The following is a 13,476-nucleotide window of genomic DNA, read 5'->3' as shown; positions in this document are numbered from 1 at the left end:
CATGGACCCCCAACCGCATGCAAGACCCCAATGAAAGCGTTCATTATAAACGCAACGGTGGGTGGGTGTGGGTGCTCGAGGTGGTGCATCGTGCAACAGCCAGGACACACATGACACCAGTACTTTACGTGCCACAAAAACGCAATTTAATTTCTACATCACTGCCTTATTCGTCTCACACCCTCTGTCTATCACTCCGTGTTTTTCAGACGACAATTGGGGCCTAGGACTGGCAATCGCCGCCAACTTGCATGTGCCGTACCGCATCGAAATTGGCAGGACAATACGTGACCTGCATTCGCAGGATAAGCCGGGCAAAGGTGAGTATCGCATCTGCTGGTCACTGGGCCTGCTGCACTGAGCCACAAGCAACTCTTAAAAGTGGAGTTTAAGATTGAAATCTACTATTGATAATTACATCCATATTTCATGTTCTTGATAAAGCTTATCATATAAAAGATAGTATGGCATTTTAAGAAGTCCTAGTCTTGAATTCCGAGATGAATTAATATAGACTTGAAAGATACCAAATTATAATGATAACGATAATATAACACGAGTTATATATCTTTGAAAGAGCAATCTTTGATCTTAATTGCATTAACCTTGTGAAATTGCAGTTATTTATACTTGTTTTGTTCCCGTGCTGAAAACTCATTGCATTCGGATTCGGTTTTCAGCAATTATTATCACAGCCCCGCTGAGCGATGCGAGCACCACCCTCCTGTTGTCCACCATCGAGTTGGACTGGACGGAGCAGGCGAGGAAGGACGGCCAGGGGTCGAGGCCCAGGAGGCAGCACACCAAAATCCTGCTCATCGACATGGCGGCCAGCTCATTGGACACCCAGCACGGGTTCTACAAATATTTGGCTCGAATGGGTGGGTCACAGAGTGACGCCTCCGCACGCAACACGGGTTCTCCGGCCGAAATGGTCAGCAGCAATCTGTTGGTGCTGACTCTGCTAAACGACAGACATCGACTCTTTCTGAATGCGGCCGGACTGATGGCAACAATGCAGAATTTTCGCCCTCCCCTCAACGGCAACCACAAGGATCCACCACCCTCCGGCCATCGCAATGCCAGTCTGCACAAACTGTACCCGTACCGCAATCTCCTCCCGCTCTACGATACGATTGTGACCACCACTACCCAATCGGACACTTCAGAAACCAGTGCCCAATATGATTTTGTGGTGCTGGACATCGTTAGGGACGCCCCGGTCGCCACCTACAAGTGGCGGCCACTGCTCATTCTGGAGAGCGACCCAGGAAGTCGAGGAAGTGGGTCGGAGGTGGAAGGGAGTGGCTCTTACATCTCCCACTCCATACACCCTGGATACGACGAGTGGTTGCTGGTCAGCAGTGTCCTCCTGTGGCAATGTGGTGCCATCTGCTGGACCATCGCGGCGATCTGTGTGGGCCTGTTGGTCATCATGATAGCGGGCATAGTAGCCGGGGGAATCGCCATGAGGTAAGTTTCCTGCCAATTAATAATGTCATAATTTGACTATTGATTATTATTAAGATTTAATTTGTTTAAGCCTATCGTAACTAATTTAAAAGGAGCTTATGCTTAAAGATCTTTATTTAACCGTATTTACATGGAGTGAGTGACCGAATTTGTATTAAGTGCAATTACATATTCTTTTAATTAAGAAACTCCTTTACTTTATTCTTTTTTTATACTTAACACTCTTCAATTCAATAAAAAATGTGTGTTAGATATTTTTAAAATTTTATTTATTGATATGGAAGGTTTAAGAAATAAATTGATTACAAATTAGCCCAAATTTTAGCAAAATCATACACAAATTTTAAATAACACTGAAAACAACTACTGAATGCGAATTTTCAGGAATATGAGCGTATACTATTATGCTTTACCGGCCAAAGCAACTTCAATTTGATGTAAGAAGTTCACAACTTTGCTTCCGACCATTTGATATAATTATATTCTTCATCATTTCCAACAGCCGAGTCGATATAGCGATATATAGGTTTTTATGAAAACTGGTTCCTCAGCTTTTGAACCATATTTAAGAAATGGGTTTCATTTGGTGCGAAATATTTAAAATTAGTAAAAATGATTATAGGTTCGTTTATATTCAATACAAATTTAGCCGTTCAAGAAGCTGCTATACATCAGATTTCATACCCACTTGTACAGAAAAGATACCTAGATTTCCGATTCCTAGAAAATTATATAACAGGTAAAACGACGGGGATATATATATTCTTGATCAGTAGCAGAGTTGATCTGGCCATATCCGTTTGTCTGTATTTAAATTGTGATATCGTTAACAAATTTAAGATTTAGATTCTAATATACTCTACGCTGTTTTATATTTTTTAAATTGATGTCTTTCTAATTTCTATTCATATGTGAAAAAACATTTAAATTATTATTATTATTATATTTTATCATTATTATTCTATATTTCTACCGTTATTCTCTATTGTACAGAACCTGGAGAAAATAGGCTACATACTTAAATAAGCAAATATAAGATGTCTTTAGAATTTTAAAATTCATCATTCAATCCCGCACAGGAACTACTTCTTACGTAAGCGTCTCTCCAAGGGGCCCAACAAAATAGTCCTTTCTGCCAGCGATTTTGTTTTCCCAGTGGATTCCCGAAGGGTAAGCACCCTATCCCATTTTCTATATCATCGACCCACTTTTTTTTATAACACGTCCATATTTTTCGATTTCAGGTCGATGAGGGCATAGAGGCCATGCTATGCTGTTGGCTGCAGCAGCTGCAGGAGTTTGGAGGCCCGGAAGTAGACAAGCCGGATCTTCTTAAGGGTTCCATTGGCTCCCTGAAGAATCTAGGTTTCGTGATTCCCGGTGCAGCCGCGCCGGGTTCGGCTGGAGCCATCACAGCCACGGCGAACGGGAAAAGCGGCTCCTCCGCCACTGGCAGCTTAGCCAGGCACAACCCTGCCCATCTGGACATGAGAGCTCGGTATAATGGAGATCTCGTGCAGCTCAAGGAGGTGAATATAAACGGATCTGCGGAACTGCGCACCAAGGCAATGGATCTACTCGTAATGGCCCATGGGCTGAGGCACGAAAATATAAACCCCTTAATAGGCTGGCTATCTGATCCCAACCGCACGGCCATGGTCTTTGATTACTGCTCCAGAGGATCGCTGCAAGATGTGCTTATCATGGATGAGATCAAGCTGGACTGGTCATTTCGGCTGAGCTTGCTTACGGATCTGGTCAGGGGCATGCGATACCTTCACACCTCGCCTTTGAGAGTCCATGGGGCCTTGACCTCGAGAAACTGCGTAGTGGATGCCCGATGGGTCCTGAAAATCACCGACTATGGGTTGAATTCCTTTTATGAATCGCAGGGCCTTCCGCCAAGACCCAGGAGTGCCAAAGAGCTGTTGTGGACAGCTCCAGAGCTCCTTCGAAACATGAAGCTCCACCAGCATCAGCACCACCATCACCATCAGCACGGCCGGATTCAGTTGGGAACCCAACTCGGAGACGTATATTCCTTCGGAATCATTATGCAGGAGGTGGTGGTCAGGGGAGAGCCCTACTGCATGCTCTCCCTCTCGCCGGAGGAAATAATAGTCAAAATTAAAAAGCCCCCGCCTCTGATACGGCCGTCCGTTTCCAAGGGAGCCGCTCCCCCGGAGGCCATCAATATCATGCGTCAGTGCTGGGCCGAACAGCCTGACATGCGTCCCGACTTCAACTCGTAAGTACCACCCACAGAAGTGGGACAGTAGTGGGCACTTCGAAAGGCACACGTTTCGCAATCTTAATCTAATATTAGTTCTACAGGAAATGTAGATAATGTTGGTTTGTTTCCTTATGAGGGCATTTCCTTTAACAGCGTGTCCAAATAGAAGGAATCACAAAAGATACTAGATAAGTTGAAAAGAATTTAGAAGGTAGCAGGAAGCGTTTCCAACACTATAAAGTATAGCTTGAACTTCGTTCTTCTTGATTATATAATATCATTGCAAGGGTATATAAGCCTGATTTGTTTCCTTTTATTTCTTATTTTTGTATCATGGCTCTATCTTCTTTATCTTAGGGTGTATGAGCGCTTCAAGATGCTGAACCATGGACGCAAGGTAAACTTTGTGGACACGATGTTCCAAATGCTCGAGAAGTACTCGAATAACTTGGAGGAGTTGATTCGGGAGCGCACTGAACAACTGGACATTGAACGAAAGAAGACTGAACAGCTGCTGAATCGCATGTTACCAAGGTAGGACACCATCAATCAATATATAGGTCCAACGATATATATGTTATATACCCTGTTTACCCTTGTTAAAAGCTCGGTTGCTGAAAAACTAAAGATGGGCTTGGCCGTCGACCCGGAAGAATTTTCCGACGTAACCATATACTTCAGTGACATTGTTGGTTTTACAACAATCGCCGCCCATTGCAGTCCTGTTCAAGTTGTGGACTTGCTCAACGATCTCTATACGATCTTCGATGCCACAATTAACGCCTACAACGTGTACAAGGTAAGGTATCAATTACCTTTATAGTCGATTTCAACTATTTTCGTTACTTTAGTATAATAATACTAATTTAATAATACTAATAATACTTATATAATGCACATATATGAAATCGAAATTGAATAATGCATGAGAATGACATGATACATTTTCGATAACAATTCTTGATCACCAGTTACTTTCAATTAAAGTGACTGCTCACTTATTTTAGTCCGAATATCACGATCCTTTTAGTTCACTGAATTACTTTCTTTTGCTTTGCAAGTTAAAAGTAGAACGATATTGTTAGTTTTTCGAATAATTTTCCACATCTTTGGTCAGGTGGAGACAATCGGCGATGCGTATATGGTGGTTAGCGGACTACCTGTGAAAATACCCGACCATGCTGAGCAGATAGCTACCATGGCCTTGGATCTTCTGCATCAAAGTGGTCGTTTCAATGTGAAGCATCTTCCCGGAGTTCCACTCCAACTGAGAATCGGCCTCCACACGGGTCCGTGTTGCGCCGGAGTGGTGGGTCTCACGATGCCCAGGTACTGCCTTTTTGGGGACACAGTGAACACGGCATCGAGAATGGAGTCGACCGGTAATCGCAGATGCAGCTTTTTAAGTCGCCACACATTTAACTAACGATATGTGCATTTAAGGATCCTCCTGGCGCATCCATATGTCCCAGGAGACGCGGGATCGACTGGATGCTCGGGGTGGCTATGCCATCGAGCCAAGGGGTCTCATCGACATCAAGGGAAAGGGCATGATGAACACCTTCTGGCTGCTGGGAAAAAAAGGATTCGACAAGCCGCTGCCGGCACCGCCGCCTATTGGGTGAGAATATGTCAATACAAATAAATATACAGTGAATATCAGTTGGACAATCAAACGGAATTCGAAGAATCCACTTTCGTTTATTATCACAGTAATAAACAGGTTTATTATTTTTTTTAAATTAATTTGTTTTACCCACATCTTAATTTGGCCAAACATTAATATGTATACCCTTTTTATGACATTACATTTTGAACTAAACAATATAATGTATGATTAATGAAATATTTACCTTCCGACATATACATTCCTAAAATTCCACTAGAGAATCTCACGGGTATGTTGAAGATCGCTTATCTCGACTGCTTTTAGTAACACTAATTTATTGGTATTCCGCAGCTTGGATGAGTCCCTTATACGCAACTCAATTACGCTGAAGGCGCAGGCCAACAAGTCTCGGACGAGCACAAATCCCTCCTCTTCGCAGAGCTCCTCGCTGGCTGGGGAATCCGTCGAGGTGAAGGTCGAGATAACACCGCCCACCAACGCGGACTTGGCTTCCGGGGCCAATCTTCCCAACTCATACTCCCTGGACTCCAATTCCACCAACACAATTAGCCCCAACGCCACCCTTTGTCCGGAGTTTCCGGGCAAGACAACCCCCAGCAGTACCAGCCCACAGTCGCGGAAGCTTTCCGAACTGACTCCAGATAATCTACTCAACCCAAACAGCTTCAACCGGCTGCCGAGCTCCACAGGAGGATCCAGCTCCAGGCTGTACAAAAAGATCGAGGAGATGATGGACCTCAGCTCGCCGTACAACCACTACAAATGCCTTAGTCCCAGCGAGAGCAACCTCACTCAGTTCTACGACGGGAAATACCTCTACGGCAGTGCGGCGGGCGGAGCGGGTGGTGGACAAGCGGGCGGAGGCGCCTGCCCCTCGATAGCCTTGAGCGGCAGTGGGTGTGGGGGAGGAGCCTCTCGGTTCGACAGCAAGCCCGGCTCCAGTCGCCTCCTGCGTCGGCAGTTCAGCTTGGATCGCGACGACCAGCAGGCGAAGGGAGAGCAGCAGCACCACCAGCACTCCCTGCAGGCAAACACCTACTCGGGCCTGGTGGGCGGTTGTGGTGGGGGTGTCAAGAGCTCCATGCTGGACATACCTCTTTTGCACGACACTACTCGCAGTCCCAAGGGAACGCTAACACGGTCCCACAAGCAGAACTCCGCCTCGATCACCCAGGATTTGGAGAAGATCGAGGAGATCCCGCTGTCGCCGGCCTCCTCGCAGCACCACAGTAGCCTGGACAGCAACCTAAACCGCAGTCCGCCATCAACGGTGGAGGCGCAGTCGCCGCCGCTGCCGCCCATGAGTCCGCCCCAGCTTTCCGCCCCCACATCGCCGGCCCCGTCCAGGACTTTGAACGGGATCTATGCCCACAACAGCAATAGTGCCAGCTCCAATGGAGCGGCCAACAACAATAATGGCACCCATCCCGGCCCAGAGCTGACCCTTAATGCAGAGCAGCTGCTGAGCAGATAGGGCACAATCTAAGGCCCCCAGACAGGGCGCCGAACAAAGCTTTAGGTCTCATCCGAACCGAGTTTGAGTGTGCGAGTGTGTGATGGGGGGGAGGTCAAGCTGGAGAAATGTTGTCCAACACCCATGTTTCACCGACACACACTTTTTATATATTTTCATAAAAGATGCCTTGAAAATTGGGTTTCGGGTCGTGTGGAGTTGAATGTGCCAGTGGAACTAATCAATAAACCAGTACAAGCTAAAATAAAGCTTTTTGCCGAACTATATCCTTTATTTTTAAATAGTAAAATAACCATTGGCCTCTACGTTTAAACGTTCTTAAGTAATAATTGATTCTTAAAGCGTCAGATATTTTGGTTTTTTGCAACACTTAGCATACTTAGTGGCATTCAAAATGGGGATAGCATATAAATGTACTATTTAAGCACAAATGAATGAATACTTCCAAGTATGTATTCCAAACATGGAAAAGTCCAGCCCAATTTGGTGAAAACTCATCCTCGGACAACATTTCCCCAACGATTCGTCCCAGTCCCAGAGTGTGAGTTTGTGAATGATATCAATTTGAAAATGTTGTGATGTGAAAGCAAAGATTTGCGTTTCTCAAATATAGATCCGGAATCTGTTTATTTCTTGGAAAACAGGTCCTTAGCATTTAGTTGTACCCAGTGTTCATATTAAATGGATAACGACTTTGCTAGGTTGCTGATCTTAATAAAATATTCTTATTTACTAGTTTAATGATGGAAATGCAATAACTGAATGGCAAATTAAATGTATTCGATTAATTCTTTCCAATTTACGTAACCTACACGTAACCCAATTGCGTGAACTTAGTAATCATTTGAAAACTTCATATATGATTTGAAGCGTGACAGGTAACAGAAAAAGGAACCATTGTAAACTTTTCTACATATATTCAAACCAAACTAACAAATAAAATTGTAATCAAAATGTCTGCATACTAAATATCGGATCTAAAAATGCTGGCTGTTCTTTTGTTTCACTCGTGTGCATGTTCAAATATATACATATGTATACCTACTTATAACTATGGGTACATGAAGTTCCTTTTATAATAACAAATAACAAATTAGATTAATTGGGAATATTAATGAATATAGTGGACATTAAAAAATATCTATGGAATAAGCGTCGCATACGTGAATTTAGTTTTCTAAAGACAATCGTTGTTACTTTAAAGAAAAACAAAAGGTAGAAAAATATTATTAGTCCCCATGTGATCGAGAAGGGTTTGTCTCCGTGTCATAATATAATTTATATTTTGTAACCTAGATGTATTGTAATCTCCATCTATCCCATGCGTATGTGTCGAAAATAAATAATAGAATTCGCATAGAAAAATTGACCTGGCTTGGTTGGAGGCTGAACGATTGATAAGGTTCCAGTTGGCAAAGTCCCTGACGTGGTTTCCTAAATGCCTGGCACAAACTATCTATCTCAATGTTATTACAAACATACAGCACACAAAATATTGAACATTTTTCAACACTGCAAAATAAGTTTTATTCTTTCTGGAACCGAACGCGATTCGGTTCAGATCCAGTTCATTCCCGAAAAACATCAGGGCTCGGTGTTACTGGATCACAGTCCTGGTCTGTAGTCTCTATGTTATTTTAACAGAGTGTAATTAAAAGCCAACTAAAACAGCTCACACAGACTGCTTTAAACAAATATATAATTTTCCCAGAATATTTTATTTTTGTCATAAATGGCTGTTCAAATTTACAATTCCTGTGTCAATTAAGGCAGATAAAATATAACGAAGAGACTATGGTGCCCAATTCATCGACTTCCAGATACCATTTACTCAGATAATGAGTGAACTTGGGAGATGGATCTATGCCATTAGGAAAGAAACGGTATCCTTGATTCTGGAATGGATATAATAAAAAATATCGATATAAACTTGCAAATAATGAGTTAGAACATAAAACAATATTTTATAAGACAGTAATCACAGAATCGGAGTGCTTTATCTCTAAGTGCTGGCTTCATAGTTCCCAAAATGCTGGCTCCACAGGTGATTTTAATCAAGAATACACGACTTTATATGATCAGAACGCTTTCCTATATTTTACTTACTTTTCAACAAATCTAGCATACCCGTTTTCTCTGCGAGAAATGGGAATTAAGTGCTCTGAAACATAATTAAGTGCATACTGCCTTGAAACCTTTTTAAAGTCGGAACCCGTAGAGTATTCGTTGATAAGAATGCAACAGATAGAAGGAAGCGCATCCGATCCTGTAAAGTATATATATTCTTGGTCAGGACCACATGCCGAGACGATCTAGCCATGTCCATCTCTCTGTCCGTCTGTCCGTCCGTGTGAACGTCGTAATCTCCGGAACTATAGAAGCTAAAAAGTTAAGATTAGAAATGAATTTTTTATTTTATTATTTATTAAGACATTGCCATGCCCACCGTATTGCCCACAAACCGTGTAAAACTGTTATGATCACACTTTTGTTAAGTTTGTTGAGTTTTTGTTAATTTTTTTTCATTTTGTCATTGTTTTTGTATGGGAATAAATATTTTCAAATTTTCCTAGCCCTCTGATTAGCTGAGTAACAGATAACTGACAGTCGAGGAATCGACTATAGCATACTCTCTTGTTTATCATTAAAACAACAAACATTTCAAGTTAATTGAGACTGTTACCGTTTATGTAACTGTAAATGTAGTCTGATTTGTAGTCTTCGCCGAAATCAACACATTAATGGATATCCAAAAAAATAAATACACACATAAACATATATTTGCAATTCTGGTTTTTATGCCAGGAGAAGGCAGAAATTGCTGGGCTGCTTTGATAATTTCTATAGGATTGATTAACATACCTTCAAAAAGGTTGTGGATGCAGTCAAGCCCCTTTTGCAAGTAACTACACACTCATTCAAATTTTCTGTTGCTATTGGCTGCTATCATCAGCTTTCAATGGCCAGGGATCTTCATGTAAATCTTTTTTTTTAATTTTATTAAGGCATACGGGGTAGCTGAGAACTCCTTTGTGACCTGTCTCTGTCTCTATTAATTAATAAAAAATATTAATTAATAAAAGGTTAGCTATAACAATAACAATGATATAAAATACAATTAAATTAATAACAGTGATATAAATAATAATTAACTACTTAACCATTATGAGATCATCATCTCCTGGCTCTGAATATATTTATTCCGTTGTTACTACTATACTATATCCCTCCAAATTTCTAGGCAACAAATGAAGAGATCTTCCGATTACTTCTGTCAGAGATATCAACTGCTAAGAATAGTTGCCTGTTTGAATGTACAATGTCTACATCTGTTATATTTCCTAATTTCCAGTGCCAGAGAATTCTTATCCAGCATTATCAACGGTCATTTTGTTTTGGCGGACATAGGTGCATATAGTTTGGACAAACTATGCAGAAGTTGAAATTTGACCATTACTGAGGAATTTCGAATTGACGATACACACGATTTGTACGACAATAAAGTAGATGGAGAGTTTAGTTTAAACTTTAAACATTACCTATACATACATACATACACTCTGCACGGGTATTAAAAAGGAAAGATTAATGTAGAGTATCCCCATATACATATCTTTAAATTTAAAAATTTCATCATCACACGTACTATTTTTTATTAATAGTTGCTTTAAATTTCTAACTCATTTAATATACATCTGAATTTATAAAGATGTTTCTTTGTAATTTATTTATTTATGTTAATGACCCAATTTCAGTATTTATTATTCACATTGAATTATTAAAAACCAAAAGTATATTCTACCTCCACAACGTTTTCTTTTAATTAGAGTAGTTATAAGACTTTTTTGATTTTTTTTTTTTTGTTTTTTATTAATATGTTCTACAACTTAGTGGGTTTCTTCTTGCTTCACTTTCATAAAGTACCTAAACAAATGCTAGTCGTCCTCTTCTTTGTCCTTGCGATGCGACTTTTTCTTTTCGCTACGACTGGAGGATCCTCCGGTATTGCTGCTGCTACTCTTGCTGCTTCGTTCGCTTCGATCTTTCTCCCTGGACTTGGACTTGCGACGGCTGGACTTTTCACGAGATCGGGAGCGTTCCCGACGCGAGCTCTCTTTATCCTTTTCCTTCTCCTTGTCTTTGTCCTTGTCCTTATCCTTATCCTTATCTTTGTCCTTCTCCTTATCTTTATCTTTGTCCTTCTCTTTATCTTTATCCTTGTCCTTGTCACGAGACCGCTCTTTGTCGCGATGTCGTTCACGTTCCTTTAGGTCACGTTCCTTGCGCTTTTCTTCCTTCAGCAGGTGCAAATAGTCTTCGAAGTACTCCTCACGATAGGACGAGTCCAGGGCTCGGTACCTTGGATCCGCCTCAAACTTTTTCTTAATATCGTACCACCTGGTGTGCCTCTCGATGTCATGTCGCTCCCGCAACATGTCAAGGAAGTCCTTTCTTAGCTGTAAAAAAGGAGATTACAACTCCATGACTTGATATTTACGTATAACACATACCTGATCCTTCTTTAACAGTTTTTCCTTCTCGCGCCTCCTGCGCTCACGATCGTCGTCGTAGGCGCCACGATCTGAAACGCATGGGGAAAAAGGCATTTTCATTATAAAGGACTGCGTTGGGATTGTAAGATTAGCATTTAGCTTAACAAACAAATTGCTAGAATCAAGCGTAAGAGTAGCTTAAATATGTTAGTTGCGTTCTTACCGCCCATGGCCAATCTCTGTGGCGGTGCCATACCCATTCGCATCTGTGGCGGGGCATTTCCTCCCATCATCATTCCTGGTGGCGGTCCCATGTCTGCAAGAGAAACATAGGTAAGCCGGGTCTAGGACATGATAAATCAAAATATGCTGAACGTACTCATATTTGGCGGCATGCGCATATTGGGTGGCATAATGCCGCGCAAATTGGGTGGTGGACCGCCCATCTGCGGCGGAGGCACATTCATCCCAGGAGGCGGCATGCCAGGTGGAGGCTGTTGCATATGAGCATGACCTGGAGTTAGCTCTTTAATCCCGCTGGGTACCCATCCGGCATTGTCATTATTCCACTGCGACTCCTGGGTGGGCTCATAGCCGTAGTCAAAGGGTTCTGGCTCGTGAAAGAAGGGTTCCTCAGAGGCGACGGGTAGCGGAAAGTTTGGCGCCATGGGTCCCAATCCACCCCGAGAATACTCCCGGCACTCGGCGGTCATCACCTGAATGGCGTTCTCCTTAACGGCTCTCTCCCTGTCACCTCCCCTATCGCCGCCTGTGGTTGAGATGGGTCTTGGCGGGCGCTGCATCAATCCCATCCCCGATCGCGACTGGTGTTGCATCATAGGCGGCGGCATTCCCGGCGGGGGCATTTGCATGCCGCTTTCACCGCCCATTCCCACCATCGACTGAATACTGTGCATTCCTGGAGGCCCAATGCCCATGCCGCCATCTGTGAGGATTCCAATGGGGGCATTCTGATTCACATTCTGAGTGAGGCTGGCCAGTCCGACACCGCTCTCCGCCACCCGAAAGCGTTTCTGGCGCTCGCAATAGGCGCGCCACGTCTCTTCGTTAAAGCCGTAGTTGAAGTAGTCGGTAATATCCGCTCCCGGCTTCCGCCACGGCTTCTCCTCCAGCGAATCGATACTGAACTCGTGCACGGCCACTCCGTTGATGGTACCGGCACCTTCAAAGTCCTCGATGCTAAACTTCCCCGCCTGACCAGCCGGCTTGGCTTTGTCTCCGGCAGCACCAGTGCCTCCAGCCAGCAAGTTGGGTCGCTGCTTGATGTTGTAGGTGCTAGGGGCCTGTTTAATGTCTCCAATAACCACGTTGATATCGTCGTCCGAGTCGTCGTCTTCATCATCATCGGACCCTGAGCCGTTCCTTTCTCTCCTCGCGGCAGGACCATCGCTCATCTCGTCGTCCTCTGGGTCTGGCGATGATCGAGCGTCGACCCTGTCCGCGCACCGACCACGATCCCGTTCTCGGTCGCGCTCCCTCCTGCTCCTGCTGTCCGTGTTGGGCAGTGCATCCTCGTCCTCCTCCATTTCCTGCGCGGGATCGTCGAACTCCGAGTACTCGGGCACCTCTTCCTTTGGACAGCGCGGCGAGTCTTCAGCGGAATTAGTTCCGGCCGAAGCACCCGGCTTTTCGCCGGCCACCAATTCGGCCAATGCCTGAGCCTCAGCCGCCGCCGACTCGTGCTCCGCCGTGAGAGAATCCCCGCCGTTGCCCAGCTCGCCGGTCGTCGAGTCCGGATTCGAGGTGCCATACAGCCAGCTGTCCTCATTTGTGTCATCTGCCATTGTAGTTTCTTAAAAATGCAGAAATAAGCAGTAGCTATTGCGATGGACAAAAATTTTACAAGAAACACAACGCGGCAGTGTGACCACTCCGATACATAAAAAAAATACCAGTCGCCCAGTTAGTAAATACTATAATACAGTTCTGTTTCAATAAAAATACAATTCTTTTAAATTAATTTTTGATGCCGCCTATACGGAAACAAATATTTCTAATTAAGGCCGAAAAAAACTTGAAAATTAAAAAATTCATATCTTTTTTTTAGATTTTATAGTTCAAAATCCGAGAGTCGAAAATTTTAATGAAGTATTTAAAGATATGTATGTACGATAGAACGATATTAAAACTTTTGTTTGAAACTTACGTTTTA

At 43.2% G+C, this 13,476-nt stretch overlaps 2 protein-coding genes across 2 annotated transcripts in view; one reads left to right on the top strand and one right to left on the bottom strand.

The window, feature by feature from the left end:
• LOC6613836 overlaps positions 1 to 8,438 on the top strand; it is a 36,163-nt gene extending 27,725 nt beyond the window's left edge. Inside the window, exons 4-13 of the mRNA XM_032721784.1 lie at positions 210 to 320; positions 681 to 1,473; positions 2,553 to 2,643; positions 2,718 to 3,721; positions 4,064 to 4,240; positions 4,313 to 4,505; positions 4,824 to 5,088; positions 5,150 to 5,327; positions 5,593 to 5,604; positions 5,667 to 8,438. Coding sequence (XP_032577675.1) covers positions 210 to 320; positions 681 to 1,473; positions 2,553 to 2,643; positions 2,718 to 3,721; positions 4,064 to 4,240; positions 4,313 to 4,505; positions 4,824 to 5,088; positions 5,150 to 5,327; positions 5,593 to 5,604; positions 5,667 to 6,810 — 3,968 coding nt within the window. The 3' untranslated portion in view covers positions 6,811 to 8,438. The remainder of the gene's footprint in view (positions 1 to 209; positions 321 to 680; positions 1,474 to 2,552; positions 2,644 to 2,717; positions 3,722 to 4,063; positions 4,241 to 4,312; positions 4,506 to 4,823; positions 5,089 to 5,149; positions 5,328 to 5,592; positions 5,605 to 5,666) is intronic.
• A 2,000-nt stretch (positions 8,439 to 10,438) lies between these two features.
• Positions 10,439 to 13,191, bottom strand: LOC6613835 (pre-mRNA 3'-end-processing factor FIP1). The gene is made up of 4 exons (XM_002038268.2): positions 11,683 to 13,191; positions 11,527 to 11,619; positions 11,322 to 11,392; positions 10,439 to 11,267 (listed from the first exon to the last, which is right to left on the bottom strand). The coding sequence occupies exons 1-4, from the start codon at positions 13,106 to 13,108 to the stop codon at positions 10,746 to 10,748; spliced, it is 2,112 nt and encodes a 703-aa protein (XP_002038304.2). The 5' UTR covers positions 13,109 to 13,191; the 3' UTR covers positions 10,439 to 10,745.
• Between the last annotated feature and the right edge of the window lie 285 nt (positions 13,192 to 13,476).

The sequence above is a fragment of the Drosophila sechellia genome, chromosome 3R, assembly GCF_004382195.2.
Source record: "Drosophila sechellia strain sech25 chromosome 3R, ASM438219v1, whole genome shotgun sequence".
Classification (NCBI taxonomy): Eukaryota; Metazoa; Arthropoda; class Insecta; order Diptera; family Drosophilidae; genus Drosophila; species Drosophila sechellia.
This window is presented reverse-complemented; position numbering and strand designations above follow the sequence as displayed.

Coding starts and splice junctions, on each gene's coding strand:
- LOC6613835 (XM_002038268.2), bottom strand. CDS start 13,108: ATGGCAGATGACACAAATGAGGACAGCTGGCTGTATGGCACCTCGAAT. Junction 11,620..11,682: donor GCGCATGCCGCCAAATATGA/GTACGTTCAGCA, acceptor TTTCTCTTGCAG/ACATGGGACCGCCACCAGGA. Junction 11,393..11,526: donor ACAGAGATTGGCCATGGGCG/GTAAGAACGCAA, acceptor CATGCGTTTCAG/ATCGTGGCGCCTACGACGAC.